This window comes from Diabrotica undecimpunctata, chromosome 1 (assembly GCF_040954645.1).
Source record: "Diabrotica undecimpunctata isolate CICGRU chromosome 1, icDiaUnde3, whole genome shotgun sequence".
Taxonomy (NCBI): domain Eukaryota; kingdom Metazoa; phylum Arthropoda; class Insecta; order Coleoptera; family Chrysomelidae; genus Diabrotica; species Diabrotica undecimpunctata.
This window is the reverse complement of record NC_092803.1, coordinates 95,058,153-95,083,899: the sequence shown is the minus strand read 5'-3', so window position 1 is coordinate 95,083,899 and position 25,747 is coordinate 95,058,153. Positions and strand designations below refer to the sequence as shown.

The following is a 25,747-nucleotide window of genomic DNA, read 5'->3' as shown; positions in this document are numbered from 1 at the left end:
TACCAGTCATAAATTGTCACTACTCATATAATACATACCTAAAAAAACTTCTTGAACTACTTGGTCCAATCGGTTTGACAGTAAGAATGCAACTGGAAATCCTGTATTCCTGTCATCTTTAATAAGCACCACTGTTAAATCCATTCCCCTCTTGTTCGTGCCATGTGTACCATCCATACAAATTATGCTATGGAATTCTCTTAATTTATCTTCCATAACAGAGTTCATGAATCCTAAGGCAAAATCTTCTTTTTTAAGTACATCATGTTGTTCTCCTAATAAAAATAAAAAATTTATAGTTTAGAGATAATTAAAGATAATAAATTAATGGTAAGAGACTGAAATTTTATTGTATTTTTTAACAGGTAATCATTAGTCCTATTTTTTTTTGTGTTGACTTCTTATTTAACATATCATATTTATCAAAAACTGGAAGAGCAAAGTGTGAAATAGATCAGAATGGAGAAGTATTCTTTAACAGACTAAGACCCAAAAATGGTTGTCTAGTAAAATAAAAAAACTAGTAAGTTTGCCCAATAAATCAGCACCTCCATTACAAAATTAGTTTTAATGTAAAAAACCAATGACTACAATCTTACGAGATATATTATTTAAAAATGTATATTGTTGATTCTGCTAAGAGTAAGGTTTGTTACATGAGTCAAGTGATAACAATTCACACAAGTCAAATTGGAATAGGATTAATTATAATTGTAGTAGGCATAAAAAAATGATAGGTCTTTACCTTCCTTCTTGAATAAGAAAGCATAATTCTTGTTGTTAGCATTCCATTCCTGAACCTTTAAAGCCGTTGCTACCATATCATTTTGATCTCGTTTCTTATATGTATTATACTTCCTGGACAAATTTGAGAGGTCTTTACTTGTTAATAGGGCAAGTCTTTCTAGTTTTGGTGTTTCCAATTTTCTTGAATCTTCTAAAATTCTGCTGGATGGCACCCCAGATATTAACTTCTCTACAATCATTTTTTCTTCTGCTTTTGCCAGATGCATGGTTCTTAATTCCTCTTTATGTCCAGCATGTGTTTTCCAATAACTGACTGAAACTTGTCCTTGATCTCTCAGTTTGCAAATCAGCCTGGAGGGACACACTCCTTTAATTTTAATTGATCCACCAGATTTCTCTGTTCTAATTTTATAGTTGGGCTTATATCCTAAATATAGATTAGTATAAGTTTTAAATATTACAAGTAACAAAGTATTGTACCTACCTTTAGTGATACTTCTGTTACACTCATAGTATAATGTCTTCTGTTCATTTCTATTAACAATTCTATTCATTGTATAACTTGTCTCAAATTTCTGCATGTCTTTCCATGTCTCATATTCTTGTAAACTAGAAAATTCAAAAGTTATTAATTCAATACTCACCTGGTGGTTCCCTTTAAGATGTTTTCGTAAGTTCTCATGGCTTTTGAAATTAGTTTCTTGTTCACATAAGGGACAAATAATGTGATTAATTTTCTTAATCGACATATCTATGTTATGTATTCCTTTGATATGACGATTTCGTAATTCCACATTTTTAAATATTTTGCTGCAAAGATGGCAGGCTCCTGAGTTAATTTCACAGCTTGTTGAAGTGGATGGATAGACAAAATCCATAATTGCTTGCTAAAACAAAGTCTTAGGTAATTAAATATGGTGTTCTAACGAACAGATTTTTAAAACAATTTAACAGATTTTTAAAAATAAGAAGGAAGACTGGGGCAAAAATATTAATATGGCTGCGTTTTACGGGCATTTGCTGGTTTTGGAGGAATTAGAGAGGATAGATATCCGACGCTCACAACGGAGGATAAGAAGAATATTACGGGATACCCAAAACCCTTTTACACTAAGTGATGCCCAATTTAGGCAGCAATTCCGACTTAATAAACAAGCTGCAAACTATCTGATAAGGGTATTAGAACCATATTTGGAGGAAGGTGTTTATGCCTCTAGGATACCTAAAATGTTTAGGGTAAGTATTACTAAGCTGCATTAAATTTAAAAATATATCAGACTATAACCACCAAGTCAAAACTTCTATACATTTTAGATACTCTCAGTTTTACATTTTTATGGTGTTGGGAGCTACCAACGGGGCCTAGCCAACAACTTTTTAACATGCGTTAGTCAGTCAAGCCTCAGTCGCAATATTACTGAGGTCACTAATGTCTTAATAAGGCATTTGACAAGAAGGTGGATTAAATATCCAAGAAATGATGTGGAAAGAAATTTAAAAAAAAGCCAGGTAATATTGTAAATAGTGGGTTTGCAGCAATAAAAATGAAATGAGTACTCTTTTAAATTTTTATTCCAAGCTTTCGGACATTGGTTATGTCCTTCATCAGGGAGCTACAAATGTGATTAAGAAATTGTTGGTGTTGGTATAATTAATTAAAAATTGTTTCTACTTACAAACTTAGTTTCTGTCCAATGTCTTTAATGTATGGAAGAGATACATATCTAATTGTAGTTTGTTGTGGTAAAGGATCTACAGGTCCAATTCTATCTTGTGATACAGACAGATTTTCTTCGTTTCTTAAATGACTAGTTAAATTTTGTGGAGTGTTAAATAAAATTTTCTTTAGTAGTATACTTGGGTATGAGTTTTCAATGAATAGGTTATAAAGGATTTTTAGATTTTTTGTATGGAAAGCGGTATCGCTGATTTTAAGGACACGATTTTTCATTTCTTTAACTAAATTCAGTTTCATCGAATATTTATGGTATGACCAATAATTTAAATATCTGCCTGAACTGAGAGGTTTTTTATACCAATCAACCAGTAAATGGGTACCTTTTCGTATTAATTTGGTATCTAAAAAAGGTACTGAACCTGTAGTATCTTCACATTCTAATGTGAATTGAATGTAGGGGTTGTAACTATTGAAATACCAAAGTATATCATTTATCCCTGTGCTTGGTAATGCTAATATTATGTCATCAACATATTTTTTTATAAAATGTAATTTATAAGGTAGGACAAGGATGATGGTGTCTAGTATGTGGTCCATTGCATAACAGGAAATTATTGGTGATATAGGGTTCCCCATAGGTGTACCAAAAGTTTGTAAAATTTGTTGTCAAATGAAAAATAATTGTTTTCGAACAGAAAAGTTAACAGTTTGAAAAATGTGTCCTTATCAATGTTACAATGTTGAGCAATAATCTCCCATTTATTACTAATGGCAAGTGTACATATATCTAGATAAACATTGCTAAATAAGGATACTACATCTAGGCTTGCAATCACGTAGCCTTCTGGCAATTGTATGTTATTAAATAATTGATTAACTTGAAATGAGTCTTTAATATAGTATTCATTATCACAATTATATGCATTCGTTAAAATATCTGTTAAGTAGTTAGCAATGTTTTCTGTAGGTGTGCCAATAGAGGCTAAAATGGGTCTAACAGATAATGGGGTTTTATGTACCTTTGGTAGACAATAAAACTTTCCAGATATACCTTTATAGTTAGATAATTTCTTTTTTGTAGCCTCATCTATTTTTTGATTGTCAAACAACGATTTTACTACTTTATTACATTTTTGTTTAATTGATGAAGTTGGATCATTATTTAATGAACCAGAAGTATTTATATTTCTGGTTCATTGTCAACTACAGGTATGGGTTTTTACCAAGAGATTCGATCTACTTTTGGAACTTTAGCTGTTGATAAAATGAAATCATGGTCACGAAATCACATCAAACTCGCCAAAGAATATAACCACAGATGTTTTCTTTTAAAATGTAGAAAAACAGGATTGTTACCACCACATATCCAACAAGTTATAAAGCCAATTCAAAACCTTTTATATGGACAAGATATCCATAATACACATGAAAAACAATTCAGGTTAGGAAATAAACTTTTAAATTCAGAAATTTGTAATAATCACAAATTAATAAAAAAGTTAGAGTCATTAAACAGTTCAATAAAATTGGAAATTTCAAACTTAACAAATAGTGACATTTTTGATCATTTTTATAGTTCTCAACTTAGAACCTATAACAGAACTTTTCATGAGACGAAAGAAAAAAATCTTAAAAAATTTAATAAATTATTAAATAAAGAACTAGATTCTAAACTTAAAACTAATCCTAGATGGATTAAAAATCTTTCTGATGTTAATATACCAGATGATATTATGAAATTTCTGTCTCTAGGTCCTAAGTTTAGTATTTAACCACAAATTGGTAAAGATATCTCTATAAAAAGAATTTTAGCAGACATTGATAATATTCTTGTAAATGTATCTGATAAAGACACTAAAACTATCCTTACAGCAAGATCAGTAAATATTTTAACGAATTCAGTTAACAATTCCAAATTTAATAACTCAATATTTAATCTTTTATTAATAAAAACTAAAAAATTCTTAAAACAAAATCCCAATTTGATAGTCACAAGATCAGATAAAGGAAACATCACTGTTATTTTGGAAAAACAAAAGTATTTAGATCTTTCTGTTGATATAATAGAAAATGATACATCATATACCACATTAAATAATGATCCAACTTCATCAATTAAACAAAAATGTAATAAAGTAGTAAAATCGTTGTTTGACAATCAAAAAATAGATGAGGCTACAAAAAAGAAATTATCTAACTATAAAGGTATATCTGGAAAGTTTTATTGTCTACCAAAGGTACATAAAACCCCATTATCTGTTAGACCCATTTTAGCCTCTATTGGCACACCTACAGAAAACATTGCTAACTACTTAACAGATATTTTAACGAATGCATATAATTGTGATAATGAATACTATATTAAAGACTCATTTCAAGTTAATCAATTATTTAATAACATACAATTGCCAGAAGGCTACGTGATTGCAAGCCTAGATGTAGTATCCTTATTTAGCAATGTTTATCTAGATATATGTACACTTGCCATTAGTAATAAATGGGAGATTATTGCTCAACATTGTAACATTGATAAGGACACATTTTTCAAACTGTTAACTTTTCTGTTCGAAAACAATTATTTTTCATTTAACAACAAATTTTACAAACTTTTGGTACACCTATGGGGAACCCTATATCACCAATAATTTCCTGTTATGTAATGGACCACATACTAGACACCATCATCCTTGTCCTACCTTATAAATTACATTTTATAAAAAAATATGTTGATGACATAATATTAGCATTACCAAGCACAGGGATAAATGATATACTTTGGTATTTCAATAGTTACAACCCCTACATTCAATTCACATTAGAATGTGAAGATACTACAGGTTCAGTACCTTTTTTAGATACCAAATTAATACGAAAAGGTGCCCATTTACTGGTTGATTGGTATAAAAAACCTCTCAGTTCAGGCAGATATTTAAATTATTGGTCATACCATAAATATTCGATGAAACTGAATTTAGTTAAAGAAATGAAAAATCGTGTCCTTAAAATCAGCGATACCGCTTTCCATACAAAAAATCTAAAAATCCTTTATAACCTATTCATTGAAAACTCATACCCAAGTATACTACTAAAGAAAATTTTATTTAACACTCCACAAAATTTAACTAGTCATTTAAGAAACGAAGAAAATCTGTCTGTATCACAAGATAGAATTGGACCTGTAGATCCTTTACCACAACAAACTACAATTAGATATGTATCTCTTCCATACATTAAAGACATTGGACAGAAACTGTGGGGTATTAACAAACCAATGTACTATTACAAATTAATAGTACTTAATTAACAGAACTATTCCTTCCATAACTCTGGCGAGAAAAATGGACTTTTCCTCATAAATGCAAATAATTATTAAAATTTAAATGGTTGCAATAAACAATCAAAGACAATTTATAGGTTTAGGTAAAACTAGGTTAAAACTTACCGCTGGGTCTAATTACCAGGGTTTGCACTACAAAACAACGAACGAAATCAATTCAATATGCGTGCATGGGTTCACGTGCCGGGTTGCGTCTTTTCTTTTCAACGACTGGTGCTCTTCTCTGTTAAAGGGACGCATTCCACGAGCCCGATGGCGGTACTTATAGGGATCGTAGGAATACAGGGAGGACAAATGTATTGATTAATTTATACAACCATATTTGAATTTAAACATTCTCCCCCCTTTAAAGGCCATAAGGTCTTTAAAAAACAAAACGAATTCTAAATACTATCATTACTTAAACAACTAAAACGATAATTAATACAAACAATTCCTATACAAATCTTAAACAAATATTCAAAACTTAAAATTAAAATGGTGGTTTCGTCGTGGTTCTATTGACAAAAGCCGAACAAAACAAAATTAGTAAAAACGTTGTAAAGCGTCCAAAAAAGCTTCCGCGGTCAAATCACTAGCTAATTCAAGACGTAAAGCCTTTGTAGCGCAACATACAAATAGACACAAATAGGCCTTTTGAGTTCTAACTCCCCTGTAACGAGACATGGTTATCGAAAACGGTCCACCATAATCTAACCCACAAATCGAAAAGGGTTTAATGGCACCGAGACGAAATTTGGGCAAATTACCCATAGGGGGTTGTAAGTTTTTAGGAGATTGTTTCCAACATCTAAAACATTTGGACAATACCAAATTAACGGCTTGTTTAGAAGACATTATCCAAAACCTTTGACTAACCAAAAACTGAGTACTCTTAAATCCAGCATGTAAATACTTCTCATGATAATGACGAACTAGAAGAGTAGTAAGGCGTGATTTCTTTGGTAACAAAAACGGGTGTTTTGCTTCATACGATAACGAAGACTGCGATAGACGACCACCTACACTTAAACACTGAGTACTATCATCTAAAAATACTCCCAACTTACGAAATGGTTTTGGAAAAGAATTTGATTGAAGATGTTCTTCAAAATACTTTTCTTGTGTAAATCTGACAAGAATAATCAACGAGTCTTCTAAACAAGACAAAAAATGTTCCTCACGAGTGGAAACAAACACTAAAGCTTTCTTTATCTCTTCCAAAGAGGATTTTTCCTGCAATGAAGGAGGAACCTCTTGAAAAATTAATGGAATATTATACAAAAACGAAGGACCTGTTAACCAGTCTAATTTTGATAGAAAAGCGGCCGGTAGCATGCCTCGCGAAGGCGCATCAGCTGCATTATTTCGAGATTCGATATAATGCCAAGAATAATTTTGACTATGGGACTGGATATACGAAATGCGATTTGCGACAAAAGTTTTGAATCTCGAGGGAGAGCTTTTAATCCAGTGCAATACGATTTGCGAATCTAACCAAGAATACACATTTTGAAATATTATATGCTTCCACGACTCTAACACAAACGACATAAGTTTTACCAAATGAACAGCAGCTAACAATTCTAATCGAGGTATAGTAATCTGTTTTATAGGAGCTACTTTCGATTTGGCACACAGTAAATTAACTTGAACTAGGTTACGAGTATCAATACTACGAATATAAACGACACAAGCATATCCCTTTTCACTAGCATCGGCAAATCCATGAAGCTCTAAGATGGGACATGAGGAAATATTCAAAAAACGAGGAATTTTGAACTGTGAAATAAGAGATAGTTCGCTCTTATATTGTTCCCATACCCGAATTATTTCCGAAGGAGGACGATCATCCCATTTAAGACCGGTTGCCCAAAGTTGTTGGATTAAATGTTTAATAAAAAAGGTAATAGGTGTTAAGTAACCACAAGGATCATAAATTCGAGCTAATTCGGACAAAAACGATCTTTTAGTACAAGGGACGTCTTGCAATTTGACTGAAAATTGAAAGACGTCGGACTGTGCAATCCACTTCAAACCAAGGATTTTTAATGAAGGACCATTTGCTTCTGGATCAAAATTAATGGAGTGAGGATTAATATGGGATTCAGGAAATTGCGACAACAATTTGGATTCATTCGAATACCATTTCCGTAATTCAAAGCCTCCTAACTTTAACAAAGCGACTAATTCGTCAACTAAAGTTTGTGCTTCTTCGAGAGTCGAAGCACCAAAAACAAAATCATCAATATACGAAGCGTGACGAATAAGCGAGACGGCGTTAGGAAAACGAGAGCCTTCGTCTAATGCTAATTGTTGGAGAGTTCTTAAAGCGAGATACGGCGAAGATACTATTCCAAAAGTAACAGTTAATAAACGATATTCCTGAATTTCCTCAGCGCTAGAAAATCTCCATAACACGCGTTGATAATCCGTGTGTTCAGGAGCGACTAAAATATTACGATACATCTGACGAATGTCCGCACACAGCGCAAAACGATTAAGTCTAAAATTCAACAACAGCGAGACTATGTTCTGTTGCAGCTTAGGACCGACCAGTAAATAGTCGTTCAAAGATTTACCGCGACTGGGACTTTTCTGAGACGCATTATATACAACTCGAATTTTACTTGAAACACTATCTGGTTTCACAACGCAATGATGTGGAATATAATACTTTCCCCTTTTCTTTTCGGCATTAGAGACTAACTGCATATGACCTAAATCAAGATACTCCTGCATATGAAAAGAATATTCTTTTTTCAAACTTGGTTGACGAGATAAGCGTCGTTCTAATGATAGCAATCTATTTAAAGCAATATCATAGCTATCTTGCAAACAAGGCGGCGATTCACGAAAAGGCAAAGATACAACATATTTACCCGAGACGTCCCGATTATGCGTTTCCAGATAAATGTTCTCACACAGAACGTCTTCTGGTTCTGAAACTGGCTTTTCCGGTACGTTTTCCAGTTCCCAAAATTTCGTTAACGAAGAATTTAGTGGGTCTTCAATATTTGAAAGACAAACAAGCGAAGTCGACGAAAGGTTAGGTGTGCTAGTAGGTCCTAACAAAATATAACCAAAAACGGTATTTAGGGCATCTGGTTGTCCCGCTTTACCTTCAATTTTACCTTCTAACAACACCTTCGAAAATATGCTACAACCAATTAACAAATCTATAGATTGACTACAGTTAAATTCGGGATCGGCTAACTTCAAATTTTTAATATAATTCCACGTCGATATGTCAATTTTGGTGCTCGGCAAATCCGAGCAAACCCGATCTGTAATAATAGCCTCCAAGTGAAACACCGGTGACTCCTGATGACGAGGTTGGATAGAAAAACTTATTTGACCTTGATTCAGTTTCGTTTGCATCGAATTGAGTCCGTTAACTTCAAATGAACAAGGAGTTTTAGGCCAACCTAATCTACTGGCAGCTTTACGACTAATGAACGAACTCATTGAACCTGAATCTAGCAGACATCTCAAGGGCTGTTTACACCCCTTACGTGAACTAAAACGGTACCGAGCAAAATTTCCTTTTTTGTCTCGTTTTTCTTCCCTATAAAACTAGCAGCACCATGTGATATTTCAGGCGAATTTTGTTCGACTCCCGATGCCCCTGGATTATTAGTATTTTCTATGGACGACTGACTATTGGAACGATTTCTATCAAAGTGCAACAAACTATTATGAAGGTGACTATTACATTTACTACATTTAAAGGCCTTTGGACACGACTTGACAGAATGATTAGCCTGATTAAGACACCTAAAACACGAGGAAGATTCTTTACAAAATTGGTATCTTTCTTTTGGAGATTTTTTCAAAAACAACGAGCAATGGTTAAGAAAATGACTTTGTTTACATAAAGCACAACATATTGACGACGAATTTGTAACAAAGGATGAACTACTATTATGCCTTGACTCATTGGAATGTTTATAATTACACTTTGGCTCCGTATAAGTTGGAGCCCTCGACGATTTCTTAGATTCACTTAAGCTACTATTCAAATTATCGTAAGCAATGTACTGAGTTTCAATAAACTCTACCAATTTTTGAAATGACGGGATTTTATTCGATTTATTTTCTAACTCAAATAACTTTACTGAATCCGCGTCTAATTTCGACAAAAGTAAATTAAACATAATAAAATCCCAATGTTCTGTCGGAAGACCTAATGTTTTCAATGCGGCTAAATTTTCTAAAAACGTATCTACTAATTTAGCCAGATTTTTCGAATTAACTACCGATATTTTCTGTACGCCCAAGATCGCATCCCAATGCGCGGTCGCACAACGACGAACATTTGTGTAGCGTTTAACAATTAGATCGTAAGCAATTTGATAATTATCGCTATTTATTGACAAATTACGAATCAAACTAAGTGGAGTCCCTTCTAAACATCCTTTCAAATACTTAAACTTTTCTACGTCTGCTAGGCCTGCGTTATTATGTACAACCGAATTATATAAGTCCAAAAACGAACTAAACTCCTTAAAATCACCCTTAAATTTAGGCAGCTCTATTTTAGGCAAGCGAATATTAGATTGTGGAACTACTACTGATCTAAACGGTTCTGGAGTTTCAAATTGTGGCTCAGATAATTCCGCACTAAATAGTTTTATTTTATAAAATTGTTCCAAAAATAATTCCCGAACATTTTCTTCAACCCTCGTATCCGCGTCTGGTACAGAAAGAATATTACTAATAATATTAGTGTGATGTTTTAAGAACTCTTCGCGAATCGAATCTAAATCCTCTAGTCTAATTTTAAATAAAGGGCGAATAGAAACGTCTGAAAGGGACTTAAAACCTAAATCGAAAATTAACTGAATATATATCATTTAAAGCAGTTTTTCTTAAAAATTTGAGCTTCCTATTCTTTTCTTCAAGTTTTTCCATTTTAAATTTTTAACAAGTTCCAATAATATTTATACAAACGAAAATGTACAAAAATGTGGTCTAAAACCCGAAATTACCGATTTGTAATTCGATACTTTATTAAAACGACGATAATTCCCTTCTAAAAAGTCCCATATGGTCGACTTTACAAAAAGGTCATAAATTATTCTCGAGCCACGACAAGAGACGCAAACTTAAGATAAGAACCCTCAAAACGATAAAAAATACGACGAGACGAAACCAACCATTCAAATTTAAATATAACAAAAAAGATTTTTTCAATAAATGAGTTCAAATCCGGCTAGATAGGCCAATGTGGGGTATTAACAAACCAATGTACTATTACAAATTAATAGTACTTAATTAACAGAACTATTCCTTCGATAACTCTGGCGAGAAAAATGGACTTTTCCTCATAAATGCAAATAATTATTAAAATTTAAATGGTTGCAATAAACAATCAAAGACAATTTATAGGTTTAGGTAAAACTAGGTTAAAACTTACCGCCTGGTCTAATTACCAGGGTTTGCACTACAAAACAACGAACGAAATCAATTCAATATGCGTGCATGGGTTCACGTGCCGGGTTGCGTCTTTTCTTTTCAACGACTGGTGCTCTTCTCTGTTAAAGGGACGCATTCCACGAGCCCGATGGCGGTACTTATAGGGATCGTAGGAATACAGGGAGGACAAATGTATTGATTAATTTATACAACCATATTTGAATTTAAACAGAAACTAAGTAGAATTTTTTCATCAATTAATAATATCAAAATTGCACATAAAACGGTACTAACAGTTAACAAAGTTTTTTCTAAACTTAAAGACCAATCCGCACTCTTGTCTTTAACAGATGTTGTTTACTGTATACCGTGCGGATCATGTGAACAAGTATACTATGGTCAAACATCAAGATGCCTTAAAGATCGCATTACATCCCACAAGTCAGATAATAGACTGCATCCTGAAAAAACTGCATTGGGTGAACATGTATTTAAAAATGGGCATCAGATAGATTATAATAACATCAAAGTAGTAGAACAGGAAAGTAACATCACCAAAAGACTTTTTCTTGAAATGGCCTACATTTGCCAAAATAATAATACAATGAATCATAAAACGGATATTGGCCATCTAAATGAAATGTTCTCCTATTTGTTACTACTAGATAAATGTAATAATAACACAAACAACAATTTATCAATTGACATTTAAAAGAATTTTGTCAAAATAATGTCACGTATTTATTTAGAATAATTAAGTGTTTTTGTATTTACAGTAATAATTTTTTTAAAATTTTAAACATAAAAATAGTTTTTATATATTTTTATCAATATATTTTATCAATATTATAATAGATCTTTGTTGATACAACCTCGTTAAGTTTGTAAGTAGAAACAATTTTTAATTAATTATACCAACACCAACAATTTCTTAATCACATTTGTAGCTCCCTGATGAAGGACATAACCAATGTCCGAAAGCTTGGAATAAAAATTTAAAAGAGTACACATTTCATTTTTATTGCTGCAAACCCACTATTTAACGTTTACTTCTTTATATATATATATATATATATATATATATATATATATATATATATATATATATATATATATATATATATATTTATATATATATATATATATATATATATATATATATATATATATATATATAAATATATATATTGTTATGATGTGTTTTTTGTTTGAATGATGAGCAATGAGTATTTTTAATAATATAATATATAGGGTTTTTATCGCGGTTCTCAAAGAATTAGCTTGTAAGTACTTTTTTAAATTATCTTTATTATAACTATTATGAAACACACATATATATATCTAACCTAGCCAATGTAAATTTAAAATAAACTATCTTTAAATTGATATTCTTATAAAACTAATTAAATTCTATAGACAATCTAAAATTTAAACAAAACTATCTTCAAAATTGAAATTGTTATGACACTAACTAAATTATATTAACAAAATTTTGTACCTTTCTTTCACTGAATGCCTAAATGAACTGTTTTCCACTATATAGATTCTAATCACCACTGAATGTCTTCGTACTTCAGTTATCCTTGTTTTTTGTGAAATTACTTTTTCCAATTATCAGCTTCTACCAATTTAAGATATAGTTTTCTTCACCAGCATTTATACACCACCAACCAAACCAGCAAACACCATTTATATTTATTCTTCTTTTTAATATATCAATATCCAATTATTATAAGTTGATTTATACTAATCTCCAATCATAATATAATTTTATTTCTTCCAATATACCTTTTTGTATCTTCAATAATTATTTGTGTATAATTATAAATGTGCATTAAATATATGCACAAATTTTAATCTTCATTTAACTCACTACATTAAACAATTTGACTATTTGTAACTGATTCACTGACTGTCTTGAAAATTCTGAACAATTTACTTCACTCTACTAACTTTCATCATAAACTGGCCTGACTTCTGACTAAAAACTTCCTAAAACTTCCTTCTTGAATCCAAATCACGGGTATTTATATCCTTTTGGATATTCCAGAACCATCTGGTAAGAGATCATGTTCCAATTTGTTCCATTACTTTCATATAGATGTTCTCGAAAAAAATATCTGTTCGATCCACCGCCATAATCATTATTTCGAGAATGTTCGACTGTAAACAATGGTCACACTCTGCACTCTGGAGAATTCGTTAATGTTCCATTGATAATTTTGTTGACATTTAGGCTTTTCAGATCAGAATAAACATTCAAATTAGTAACTAACACTCTAATTTAATAAAATACACATTTCAAACAATATATTATTATAACCCCACTTTATATTCGTATTATGATTAATTTCTATCTGTCAATTTTCTGTATAGTTGGTTGCCTAGTCACATGGCTCACTTAAACATATCTACCACATTATAATTACTAAAATACAACTTTTTACAACTATTATATGCTAATTTCTTAAAAATGCCCTCACATAAATATATTTTTATTAAATTCTCTAGTATTTAACTTCTTAAAATAACCAAATACTTGTTATATCTAAAATTATCTAGTATATAACTTATTTAAAATAATCAAATACTTTTTTATATCTAATATTATGGTGTATAAATTATTTTCTATAAACCCTAATCGTATCAATATATATATATATATATATATATATATATATATATATATATATATATATATATATATTTATATATATATATATATATATATATATATCTACGGCATTAAGTGAACTCCGCCCATGTTAAAATTCAGGTTCAATTGAGCTCCGTGGTCAAGTGGATACCGATATACGGAGCTCACTTGACAATTCCGTAATATTGGTTCAGTCGATTCATCAGAATGTAGAGTTTAATAATTTATAAAAATTTTTTGGAGCCCGTAAATACCCCTGTATCATAAATGTATATCGCTTAGTTCACGTGTATATATTATAGGGGTCGTTCAGATCTTCTTCATTGTATATTTGAACCATACGTTTATCGGTTTAACTAAGCTCTGAGAGTTTGGCAACTGTGCGATTATACCGTATATTTTCAACATATACCCTGAACGGTTTATATGGGCTCCTTATTTTTATCTACTGTTTGTAGACAGTGGAATGTCATACGCATAACACTGTGTAACAGAGGATATCATATTACCTGGTATAACTACGTACTAAAATGTAACTGGTTCTTTAAAAAACAGGTATGAAGATACAAAAGGATTTGGGCTTATTATTGAATGGAATGTTCGCTTGCATAGAAAATTTTATTTTTTCTGTATTTTTAAAGATGTTGTTTTTTCATTTAATATAATTTTATTAGTTCAATGCCGGACTTGATGTTTTTTTTAATTACAGAAATTTCGTAATATATTTTGTTTACGTGAGTGTCTTTGTACATTTTATGTAAGCATCTGATTAATAAAAACTACTTTTATTTTATTCAATCTTCTGCGATATATTGTATAAAGCTTTTTTAATATTTTAGTTCTGGTCTTATTTGTGTACTACATGTGATATCTCGATAGAACGTTATCTCAAAATAAATATGGTTAAGTGCTACAATAGATATTTTTGTGTTAAAATGGGTAGTAGTGTGCACAAAAAGAAAGAATGGTTAATTTGTCTAACAAGGTATATTTGGCAGCAGAAGCATATAGTACAAGCGTCTATGTTTTAAGGGCGGAAGGACGTGCGCCTCATTTTTAGCTGACAAGCTTGCGAAGAATATTATTTCTGGTCTTCAATTTACCATTTAGTTTTAAACAATAATCTATGACTGACCCGGTGTGATACAAACTATTTTCAAGGAATTTATAGGAAGTCTACAGTTCAATGATTTTATGACAAGATTGGATGTTCAGTTTTGTGAAAACGTCTATGTTGAGGAAATTGAAGGAGTACCCACGAGTTTTTCAGGGGTTTTGGCTGAAAATTTATTCATAGTTTATTTTTATTGTGCAATAATAGGTGTCTCGTCTATATAATAGAAGTCCTAGTATCTACCGGTATGGATCGTTTGTTTGTGTAAATGTTATACAGTGTAGGTGCCTTTATGCTACCCCAAGCGAGACCGTTCTTCATCTGCTACTCTTACCAGTGAGTGATACAAAAAATATTCTCTTATGTTGGCATAGGCAGACAATGTAAGTGAGCTTGTTATCTAAGGGGATATCATATAGTTTTTGGAAAAATATTCTGTAATTTAAGGTGTCGTAAGCGGCATTTAGATTGAAAAATACCACCCCTGATACCGGATATTTTTCGTACCCGTCTTTTTTTTTTGCCAAGTTTAAGCAAGGTAACAACTTTGGCTTGTCTCTAAATTTTGGCTATCTCCATAATTTGAATACAGTTGTTCATCATGCGGATAAGCCATTGTAGAGTGTTTTTGGTCCAGGTTTCGTAATAAGCTTTGTGCTCAGATCCTCAATGCCGGTAGTTGTATTCTTTTTCATTAAATATGTAGATGGTGGATCCAAGCTCAACATCGTTAAAAGGTTCTCTCGGCTGACTGGTTTTGTCCTTTCTTACTTTAAGTTATTCTTTGCTTCTTTTGCGACAGAAATAGCATGTCTATATCTATGATCTGGTTTTCAGCGATCAGCTATATACCAAATACCCTAGGTTAGACCCTATATGTGTTTCCTGCACTACAGATAAGTTACATTCGTGTTTAGCTCATATGTCTGATAAGTTTAAGTAAAGTAAAGTTTCTTGATCTCTAGATATACCCTTAAAAGTTATAGACATATGTTATTAGAATAGTTGGTTCTAAAAAGGACCAATTTGACAAAATCATATTAAAGGGGTGACTGAAGAATTAGCCGATTAATTAATTAATCATTACCCGGGGTATGCCCGATTGCGGTGATCTTATTAGTACTTCAATCTTCCTTAACGCGCGTTCTTTGAATCCCATAAGCAATGCCTAATCTTTTACTTTTTATTAAAAATTTAAATTTTACATGCCGTGTATTACTTTTTGACGATATTTCGAATCAGATTTGTATAGTAATAATTTTAGGTATTAACGAGCCTCTTTGTGAAAAATAAATAAGTTTGTGATATCGGTCGCAACTCATATCTAGATAATAACAAAATAAACAGTTAAAATAAGTGTAAACAATTTCAACTACATATATCGGTGCCACTGTTCAGGTGATGGGTTTATCAGAGATTATCAAAGATTACATTTTAATTCAATGTTCTATTTACGTATTTTCAATATTAAAAAAGTAGGAAAAGACATGTTTATGCTTTTATTTTTTTAAATCTATTCTATTTTCTTTTTCGAGTTCCGTCTTTTTTGAACGACCTGTGTTCTTTTTTTAATTGGGCACTTGTCCAAAGCTATGACAAATACTCTTTCCTCTACTATTCTACATTAATATGACTGATTCATTATTTTCTCTAAACACTCTGTCCTCTGCTATTCTACATTAATATGACTGATTTATTTTATCTTTCTTGCAGCAATTTTAATGTTTATCCTGTGTATCTTCTTCTTCTATTTATATAGACATGACTGTCATTTTTCAATGTGCCTCCAGTAAGTTGCCGTTCCATCGTTTTCGTGATCTTCCTACTGATCGTCTTCCTACAGATTGACCGTCTCTTGCCATCTTTACTACTCTATTTGTTGTCATTCGGCTTATATGATCGTTCCATTCTACTCTTCTATTTCTTAACCAGTTCTTGATCTTCTCCATCTTGCATCTACGTCGTATATCTGTACTTCTAGCTCTGTCCCATAGTGACTTACCATCAATTTTTCTAAGTGTTTTCATCTCTGCTGTTTCTAATATCCTTTTTGTCCTCTCTGTGTCAGGTCTTGTTTCTGCCGCGTATGTCATTGGTCTGATGACTGTTTTGTAAATTCTGCCTTTCGTTTCTTTCCCGATAGTTTTATTGCTTCATATTGTTTCATTTAGTCAGCCTGCGGCTCTGTTTGCTCTATTCACTGGATCTTCCACTTCAGTTTTGAGCTTTCCGTAGCTAGATAATGTGATGGCTAGATATTTAAACTCCATCACTTGTTCTATTATCTGACCTTTCAGCTCCAATTAACATCTTAGTAAATTTGCTGTTGTAACCATGAATTTTGTCTCTTTTGGGGAAATTAACATGTTAAATTTTCTGGCAGTTATATGAAATTGGTGCAGCACACATTGTAAATCATCTTCATTTTGAAAGAGTAGTATTGCGTCGTTTGCACAGCAATTTTAATTTGTTTTTCTTCCATTTGGTATCTTTTTTTAGTTCTTACTTTTTTATTATTTCATCCATAATCAGGTTGAACAATAGAGGACTCAGGAAATATCCCTGCCTTATCCCATTGTCAGCTTTATTAGGGTCGGTTGGTTCTTCTTCTACTTTTACTTTTATTGTGTTATTTTGGTATATATTTTCGGTCGTTTTGATTTTTCCTAGAGGTATCTCTCTTGCGTACAATAAGTGGATAACGTTTTTTAATTTGTGTTTCTTCTGCATATCATTATTTCTTCTGTGTATTAAAAGTTACATTTTGCTTATTATTAAGATTCCCTTAACGTGTTTATTAATTGTCTTGTTTCTGCAGTACGAATATATGTGTATCATGATAGATTGTAATGCATATTTCATTTGCGTTTGCCAATTACTTTTTCACTTCCTCAGCGATAGGTCTTTTTTTCCTCATCAATAACCTTATCTTATCCTCGCTCGATACAGGTATTCTAAGATATTTATATTTCACTATATGCTCTATCATTTGATTTTTATCTCAAATTTGCACCTATGACGAAATTTATAATACATATCTAATATCTGGTGCTTTCATATGAAACTGGAATAAAACACTTGGTAGATAATATTTATTTGTTTTGAGTACACTTTTTTTAGAACCTAGTACATAAAGGAATAAATATTTGTCTGTTTAGTGTTTTCCAAGTCTGTAAAACATAAACAGGCTTAAATATTAGATTATACATTTATTAAGAATATTCAATATCGAAATTGAAGATTTTGTATCACAAAATATGAATAGGTTTTTACATTTTGTTTGACGTTTTAATCTTCTAATCGGAGTTCATTTTTCGAAAAACTATAAAATTGTGAGAACAAATTGCTATATAAAAGTACGAGGCAATATTCTCATGCTGTGAGCTTTGCTGCTCTGTTACTTGTATAACGCTTAAGCTATTTTTAATTTTTTGTCAATATTTTTGAGGTGTTTCCTTAAATGACCATGTTTAAGGTTAGTACGTTTGATTAAATGAAATTGACATTAATTTAATAGTTTCCATTTTATTAGTACTGATGGTATATAACTAGCATCTGTTGGTACTATATATCAATTTTAACATGTGGAAGTGAGAGCACTCTCTTGTTAGTATTTTTAGTGTAAATTATGTGGCAGCCGTAGCTCAGTGGCTGTGTTACTGGTTTAACAAGCTGGAGGGCCCGGGTTTGAATCCTGGCACCGACAAAATTTTCAATTTCTAATTTAACTGCGCTGCCACTGTGCTTCGGAGGGTACGTAAAGCCGTCGGTCCCGGCTACGAAAGTAGTCGTTAAGTCATGTTAGGGGCGCTTGCGCGACCTGAAAACCCTAACACTAGACCTTAGCCAGAAGGTTACACGAACTTACTTACTTACTAGTGTAAATTATGACGAAACCAGAAATAACCCATAATATTCCCCCCGTGTGATCTTAGTATTTCCATTGATTGAATAATATAGGGTCTCCAATATTTCAGTCAATGGTATGTCAGAGTGGTTTTTATTAATTTTTATATATATTTGCAACATGAAGAAGAAAGTTCAGTATAGGCAGTTAAACAGCTAACCTGTCAATTTAAAAGTAAGAGCAAGTACCAACTTGCTGAAAAGCATACCCATACACAAAAGGGATGATAAAATGTACTGCACAAACTATAGCGGTATAAGCTATATATTAATTATTAGGATATACAGATTTTTTTCTAATAAACCTATAACGATTGAGTGAATAGGTCAACTATCAAATAGGAGACTATTAGTGTGGAATTAGAAAAAACTTAATAGAGACCTGGACAAAGAAATGAGAGATCAAGTACTAAAAGCAAATAGACTGGCAGGATGCCTTAATAACACTATATGGCTAAACAGACACATTAACACTGAGATGATATCAATTTATAAAGCCAGTGTAAGACAAATAATGACATATGCTTCAAAAACAAGACCTGGCACAGTCACAACGCAAGAAGAACGCAAAAGTATAGGAAATACGCTGAGAAATCAAAAGAGAAGTGAAGACATTAGAAGAAAATGTAACGTAAAGTGTATAAATGAATTTACACAAAATAGAAAAAAAGAATGGAATAATTACATAAGCAGAATGGAGGAGACCCGTGACGTCAAAATTGGAAGAGATAAGCCACGAATCGGCAGAAGAAGTATCGGACGATCGCGCAAAAAATGAAGTGATAACCTTCCATAGAGGTATTATTCCACCAATGAACAAGTAAAATTGCTTATAAAGAGAAATAATAACAAGAAAAAATAGTAACATCTCTCAGATAAATAAGCGGAACAACAGAAACTGAGTATAAACGTGAAATTCCAGAATTAACATTAAATAAATTACCGCAAATCGTACGAACTGAAATAAGTATTATTTTCTGCTCATATATATAATAAGAACTATATTTAAACCAAGTGACAGAAAAAAAATTATATATACATTTACTTCTAAATGATTAAGGTCTATAAAATTATTATTAAAGTTAAAGCTTATACAAGCGACAAAGTTTTTAAAACAATTAGACCGAACATATTATCATAACTGTAAAACATAATATATACGGAAACAATAAAGAAATAGATATGTTTAGTGGTTATGAAACCGCTTGTCGTCTGCCATGAATTTTATTACAGAATCAAGTTACCAATACCATAAGACACCAAAATATTTTGTCTGAGTAATGACTTACTACGATAAAAAGAAATAGAATACTTTTATAATACAGAACGTTATAACGTTGTGTAAACGCATGTTAATAACAATTGGTAATAAAGACATAAAGATACCCACTAGAAAGTTTAAAATTTCCAAACTACAGTAAAATAAAGTTCAAGTATATTATTTTCATTATTTGTTCAATACTGATGCCATCAATTTTTATTTTACATCTAGTTGGTTCTTTGCTGACTACTATTGTTTTAGTTTTCTGAGATGAAATTGTCATAATAAATTCATAATGCCAGGTATTTTATTTCCATTACCTATGTGGTTATTCCATTCTTTTTTCTATTTTGTATCCATTCATTTATACACTATACGTTACATTTTCTTTTCGATTTCTCAGAGTATTTCCTGTAATTCTTCTCAGTACTCTCATCTCTGCCGCGTCCATTTTTCTTTGCGTTGTGGCTGTGTCGGGTCTTGTTTCTGCTAATGCCATCAATTTCTATTTTACATCTGTGGTCCTTTGCTGACTACTATGGTTTTAGTTTTCTGAGATGAGATTGTCATATTAAATTCTTTTGCTCTTATGTTAAATTTGTGGACCAATCTTTGCAGACTATCTTCATCTTGGGCTATTAATATTGCGTCATCTGCATAACGGAGTATTTTAATTTCTTTGTTTCCCATTCTGTATCCTCTTCGTTTGTTAACGCTTTTGATGATTTGATCCATGATCAAATTGAAGAGCATGGGGCTCAATCTCAACGAATCCCCTTGTCTGATTCTGCTGCCTATTTCTATAGGTTCTGTAAGTTGTCCCTCTATTCTGACTTCAATTTTGTTGTTTTGGTCGATGTTTTCGATAGTTTTTATAATATTTAGAAGAGCTTCTCTATTATACAGAAGATGGATTACATCTTTCAGTCTTACTCTGTCAAACGCTTTCTTTAGGTCAATCAGACACAGAAATGCTAGTCTATTATACTTCAGTGATTTCTCAGTAATTTGCTTTATAACGAATTTTGCATCTGTACACGATCTACCACTTAAAAAACCCGGTTGTTCATGTGCTAAACTTATATTGTGATTAATTAGCACTTGTAAAATTTTAGTTGTAAGTTTTAGCGTAGTATTTAACAAGTTTATACTTCTGTAGTTTTTTGTCTGTTTTTATCTCCTTTTTTATATAGTAGAGTTAGTTCGCTCCTTCTCCATTCTTCCGGCATTTTATTGTGTTTTATAATTTTATTAATTAATATTGTTAATTGTTCTGTCATTGCTGCTCCACAATATTTCAGTATTCGTTTGGTATCTCGTCTTGACCTGCTGCTTTTCTGTTCCTCAGGTTTTCAAGTATTTTCCGAACTTCCTGTACATTTATATTAAGTTCTTTATATGTTGTAATTTCTGATGTTTCCGGTTCTAGCGTCGTTTGTTCTTCTCCTGTATATAGCTTTTTTAGGTAGTCAATCCACGTATCATTTTTTATGTATTTTAGTTCTATTAGTTACTTTACCTCCGTTCTTTGACGTCTGATGAAGCGCTATATTTCCTTTTGCAGACAAGAAAAATTATGTTCCATTTCTTTCGAAAAACGTTTCCAGTGACCATTTTTTATTTTTCTTATAAGTGCATGTGTTACGTTTCTAATTGTCTTGTAATTATGTTATGCCTCTTGTGTTTTGGTTGACATGTATTTCAGGTAAGCTTTTTTGTTTTCTTTACATTTTTCCTTCACTTTACTTATATTTCTTTTACCGAGAACTTTCTTGGCCGAGGCTAAGATATTAGACTTAAGTATTGTTCAGCTTTCTTCGACTCCATCACTTTCTGTGATATATGTATTTCTGTTTTTCTCGGTTCTTCTTTTCTGGAATAGGTATCTTGTCGAGTCATCCTGTAAGCTTTCGACTTTTATCTTTGTGGTGTATTTCGGTGTTTTGTTATCACATATATGTGTTCATTCGGCACAATACCAATTTGTGATCGCTTCCTATTTCTGCTGATGTTAGTGCTATCTATTCAACAAAATATAGTCTATAATAGATCTTTGTCCTCTACTGTTTTCAAAAATGTATTTGTATTGTTCTTTGTGAGGGAAAAATGTATTATTATTACGTATCTGGTTTTTGCTGCAGAGGTCCGTTAGAAGGTTTCCGTTTTCATTTCTGATATTTTCGTTATATCGCTGTTTTATCGCTGGAACTAAATCATTGCCAACACGGGCGTTAAAATCACCCATAATGATTATATATTTATCATTTGGGGTCTCGTTTATTACAGTCTGAAGGTGTTCCTAGAAGTTTTCCCTTGTGGTGGTATCTTTGTTGTTCTCTGGAAGTGAATTGCTACCACATGCAGAGGTTTAACATCCAGTATAATTTTTACACTTACTATTTTTATACTTGGTGTAAAAAATTTTTGTGTACTAACAGAGCGACTCCTTCTTTGGCTCTGGTTTCTTTGGTAACACCACTGTAAATCATGAGATGGTCATCTATAATAATTTGACCCTTTTCCTTTTTTCTTTGTATCTTTTAACGCACACATGTCTATATTTTTTTTTCTACAAGCTCTTTTGTAATTTTCTGCTCTCTTGTAGAGACTTTACGTTTAAAGCACCGATGCGAAGTGTATTTCTCGTTTACCACAAATTCGTTGTCCTCTTTCTCCCGTTAGTCGTAGTAATGAAATCATTCCTGTCCCGAGGCATAATTCTGTTTCTATGAGCTGTATGGTTTTAAAGTCTATCAGTAGGGTGCTAAACTGGCTGTAGACCCCCTCCTCCTTTATTTGGGCTTGGAACCGGCAACAGTTCTGTCGAGCTACTCAATCTACCCAAAAAAACTGCAGGCGGATTTGAGATATGTTACTTAAGGATGTACTTAATCTCTATTAATTCTTTGATCTGTTTTTTATTCTCTTTCAGATCTGTTTTATATTAGGTAAATTCTTATTTCATTCCTTAGGTAAATTCTTATTTCAAACCCTCCGGCGCACTTTCAGGTCTACATATTATATAAGTATTTTAGTTTTTTTTTTCATTTTACTTTTACCTCTTTTTGTACTTACTTTACTTTCCGTGTCCGCAACACCAACAGCTTTAAATTTTGTATTTCCAATGGTTGGCTACATAAATGGCCCTGTCATTCGCTAAAAATAAATCTTTTTCTGTGTAGGTCTCTCTCATCTCTGTGTATGCTAGTAGATTTTTTGTGGTAACAAACTTTATAATCATACCGAAGGGGCTTCTAATTTCAGAAACTGTTACACGATTACTCTATTTGATATATGTACATGTATGTACTAAATGTTTTAGTGCCAATGCATTTTAATAAAAAATACTAATTAATAAAAACGGAGATTTTCGCTTTTCCAAGTTTATAATACACACTTTCTTATGTTTGAAAATATATAAAAGTAATATAAATTACCGCCTTGCTTATTAAAACCAAAAAGTAAAATAAAGGTATATGGCGGTTAACAATTTATATTTAACTACATAAATTAGCCAAATAGTCCTTAAATTCCTCCATGATTAAATTGATGGATATTTAAATAAATTTCAAGTTCCAGAATGTATCTGCTGTAAAATTTGAAAATCTACTACTAATACAATTATTGGCAACATCGCAGGAGTTTAGAAGTATAAGCAATATCGTAAATACGGATCCCAAAAATGGTTTATCCTTTTGTGGAGTCCACTTAATCCTACGTGTTGGTCGGAGTCTACATAAAGCGATACTTAGATAATAAAATACACGGTGTATATTCTACTGGAGTTAGTATAATACCGTTTTAGAACGGAGCTTACATTAACCGCTAGATGTATATATATATATATATATATATATATATATGTATATTTATATATATTTATATATATATATATATATATATATATATATATATATATATATATATATATATATATATATATATATATATATATATATATATATATATACTATATAAAATATTTTTTAAAGGTTTCACAATGTATTTGATATGCAAGAAATCATCGGAGTTGTGGATGGAACCCATGTAGCCATAGTGAAGCCTAGAGAAAATGAACATATGTTTGTAAATCGAAAAGGATACTATAGTTTAAATTGTCAGATAGTAAGTATTACAAATTATGAACTAGGTAAATTTCTACAATAATTATTTGTTTTATTGCAGATATGTGATGCAGACATGAACATCATAAATATATTAGCCCAGTGGCCGGGTAGCACTCATGACGCATTCATTTGGCGTGCAAGCCGAATTGGAAGAGCTTTGCGTGCTAATTATGATAATGGTCAACATGATGATAGAATAATGGGTATGTGATTATTTATATATTATATTGGATGTAGCTTATTTTTATACTACTATTTAACAGACTAAAATATTCATTGCAATTTTTTACAGGTGATTCAGGGTATCCATGTCTTCCTTGGTTATTGGTACCATTTGCTCATCCAAATACACCAAGGCAAGAAAATTTTAATGACAGGTTTAAAAGGTCTCGAAGTGTAGTAGAACGGTGCATTGGACTCCTCAAAGGAAGATTCAGATGCCTTTTAAAGGATAGGGTGTTACACTATTCACCACATAAGGCTGCAAGAATAGTTTTAGCCTGTGCAATCCTGCATAACATTGCCATTCATTATAGGGTAGAAGACCCAATCCCCCTTTGGGACGAGATTGATCTTGAGCCACTTCCAGTTCCCATCTTAGACCAACTAGATGTTGTACTAAGAAATTTGGGCCAACAAAGTCGACAAAATTATGTCGATCAATATTTTAATTAATTTATATATATCAAAAACTCACACTTCCTGCTATTTGCTGATGATCTTAAGTTATTTCATTGTATACATAATAAATCAAATCAGATCATACTTATCAATTATGTGCTTTTGATATGAAAGTTACTGGAAAAAATCATCAAACTATTTTTAACAGAAACTTATGCGATGCCAACTTAATAACTTTTCAAAATATTTTAGCTAATATTGATTGGAGTGATCCTATATGTGGCTAGTAGTTTTGAAGAAAAATTTTGATACTTTCTTATATTATAATACTACTTTCTTAAAACGTAGAGTAACTACCAGACCAAAACAAAAAACGTGGTTTGCACCTCATATTAAGGGTTTGCATGATCAATTGTGTTAGATGAATGGATTAAGAAAACAACTCAATAACCCAGAGTATTAGGAACGACACAAGAAATTTAAACAAGAATATCAAACAATTGTTAAAAAACATAAAAATGATCAATATGATAATCAATTTAGAAATAGCAATAATGTAATAAAGGAAAGTTTGAAAATAATTAATAAAAATAGAGGTAAAAACTGTCAATCAAATCAAAATCAAGTCAACAATTATTTTATTAATGCAGTAAAAAATAATGAACTATCAGTTGTTAACTGTACCACACAAATTGACCAATTCAATTCAAGTTTCTTTTTATCACCAACCACTGAAAAAGAAGTTATATCTATTGTATTAAAAACTGCTAAAACAGCTGCAGGGGTAGACGAAATTGATGGAAAAGCTTTGAAACATGTTGCCACTTATATAGCTTTACCAATATCTTATCTCATAAATGCAGAATATTTCCAGATATAAAGGAATCCCTATTTTTAAAAATA

General features: G+C 31.6%; 1 protein-coding gene across 1 annotated transcript in view; it reads right to left on the bottom strand.

The window, feature by feature from the left end:
* Positions 1 to 25,747, bottom strand: part of LOC140451618 (uncharacterized) — a 63,144-nt gene that overhangs the window by 1,531 nt on the left and 35,866 nt on the right. Inside the window, exons 2-3 of the mRNA XM_072545466.1 lie at positions 746 to 1,634; positions 39 to 275 (exon numbers count right to left, since the gene is read on the bottom strand). Coding sequence (XP_072401567.1) covers positions 39 to 275; positions 746 to 1,625 — 1,117 coding nt within the window. The 5' untranslated portion in view covers positions 1,626 to 1,634. The remainder of the gene's footprint in view (positions 1 to 38; positions 276 to 745; positions 1,635 to 25,747) is intronic.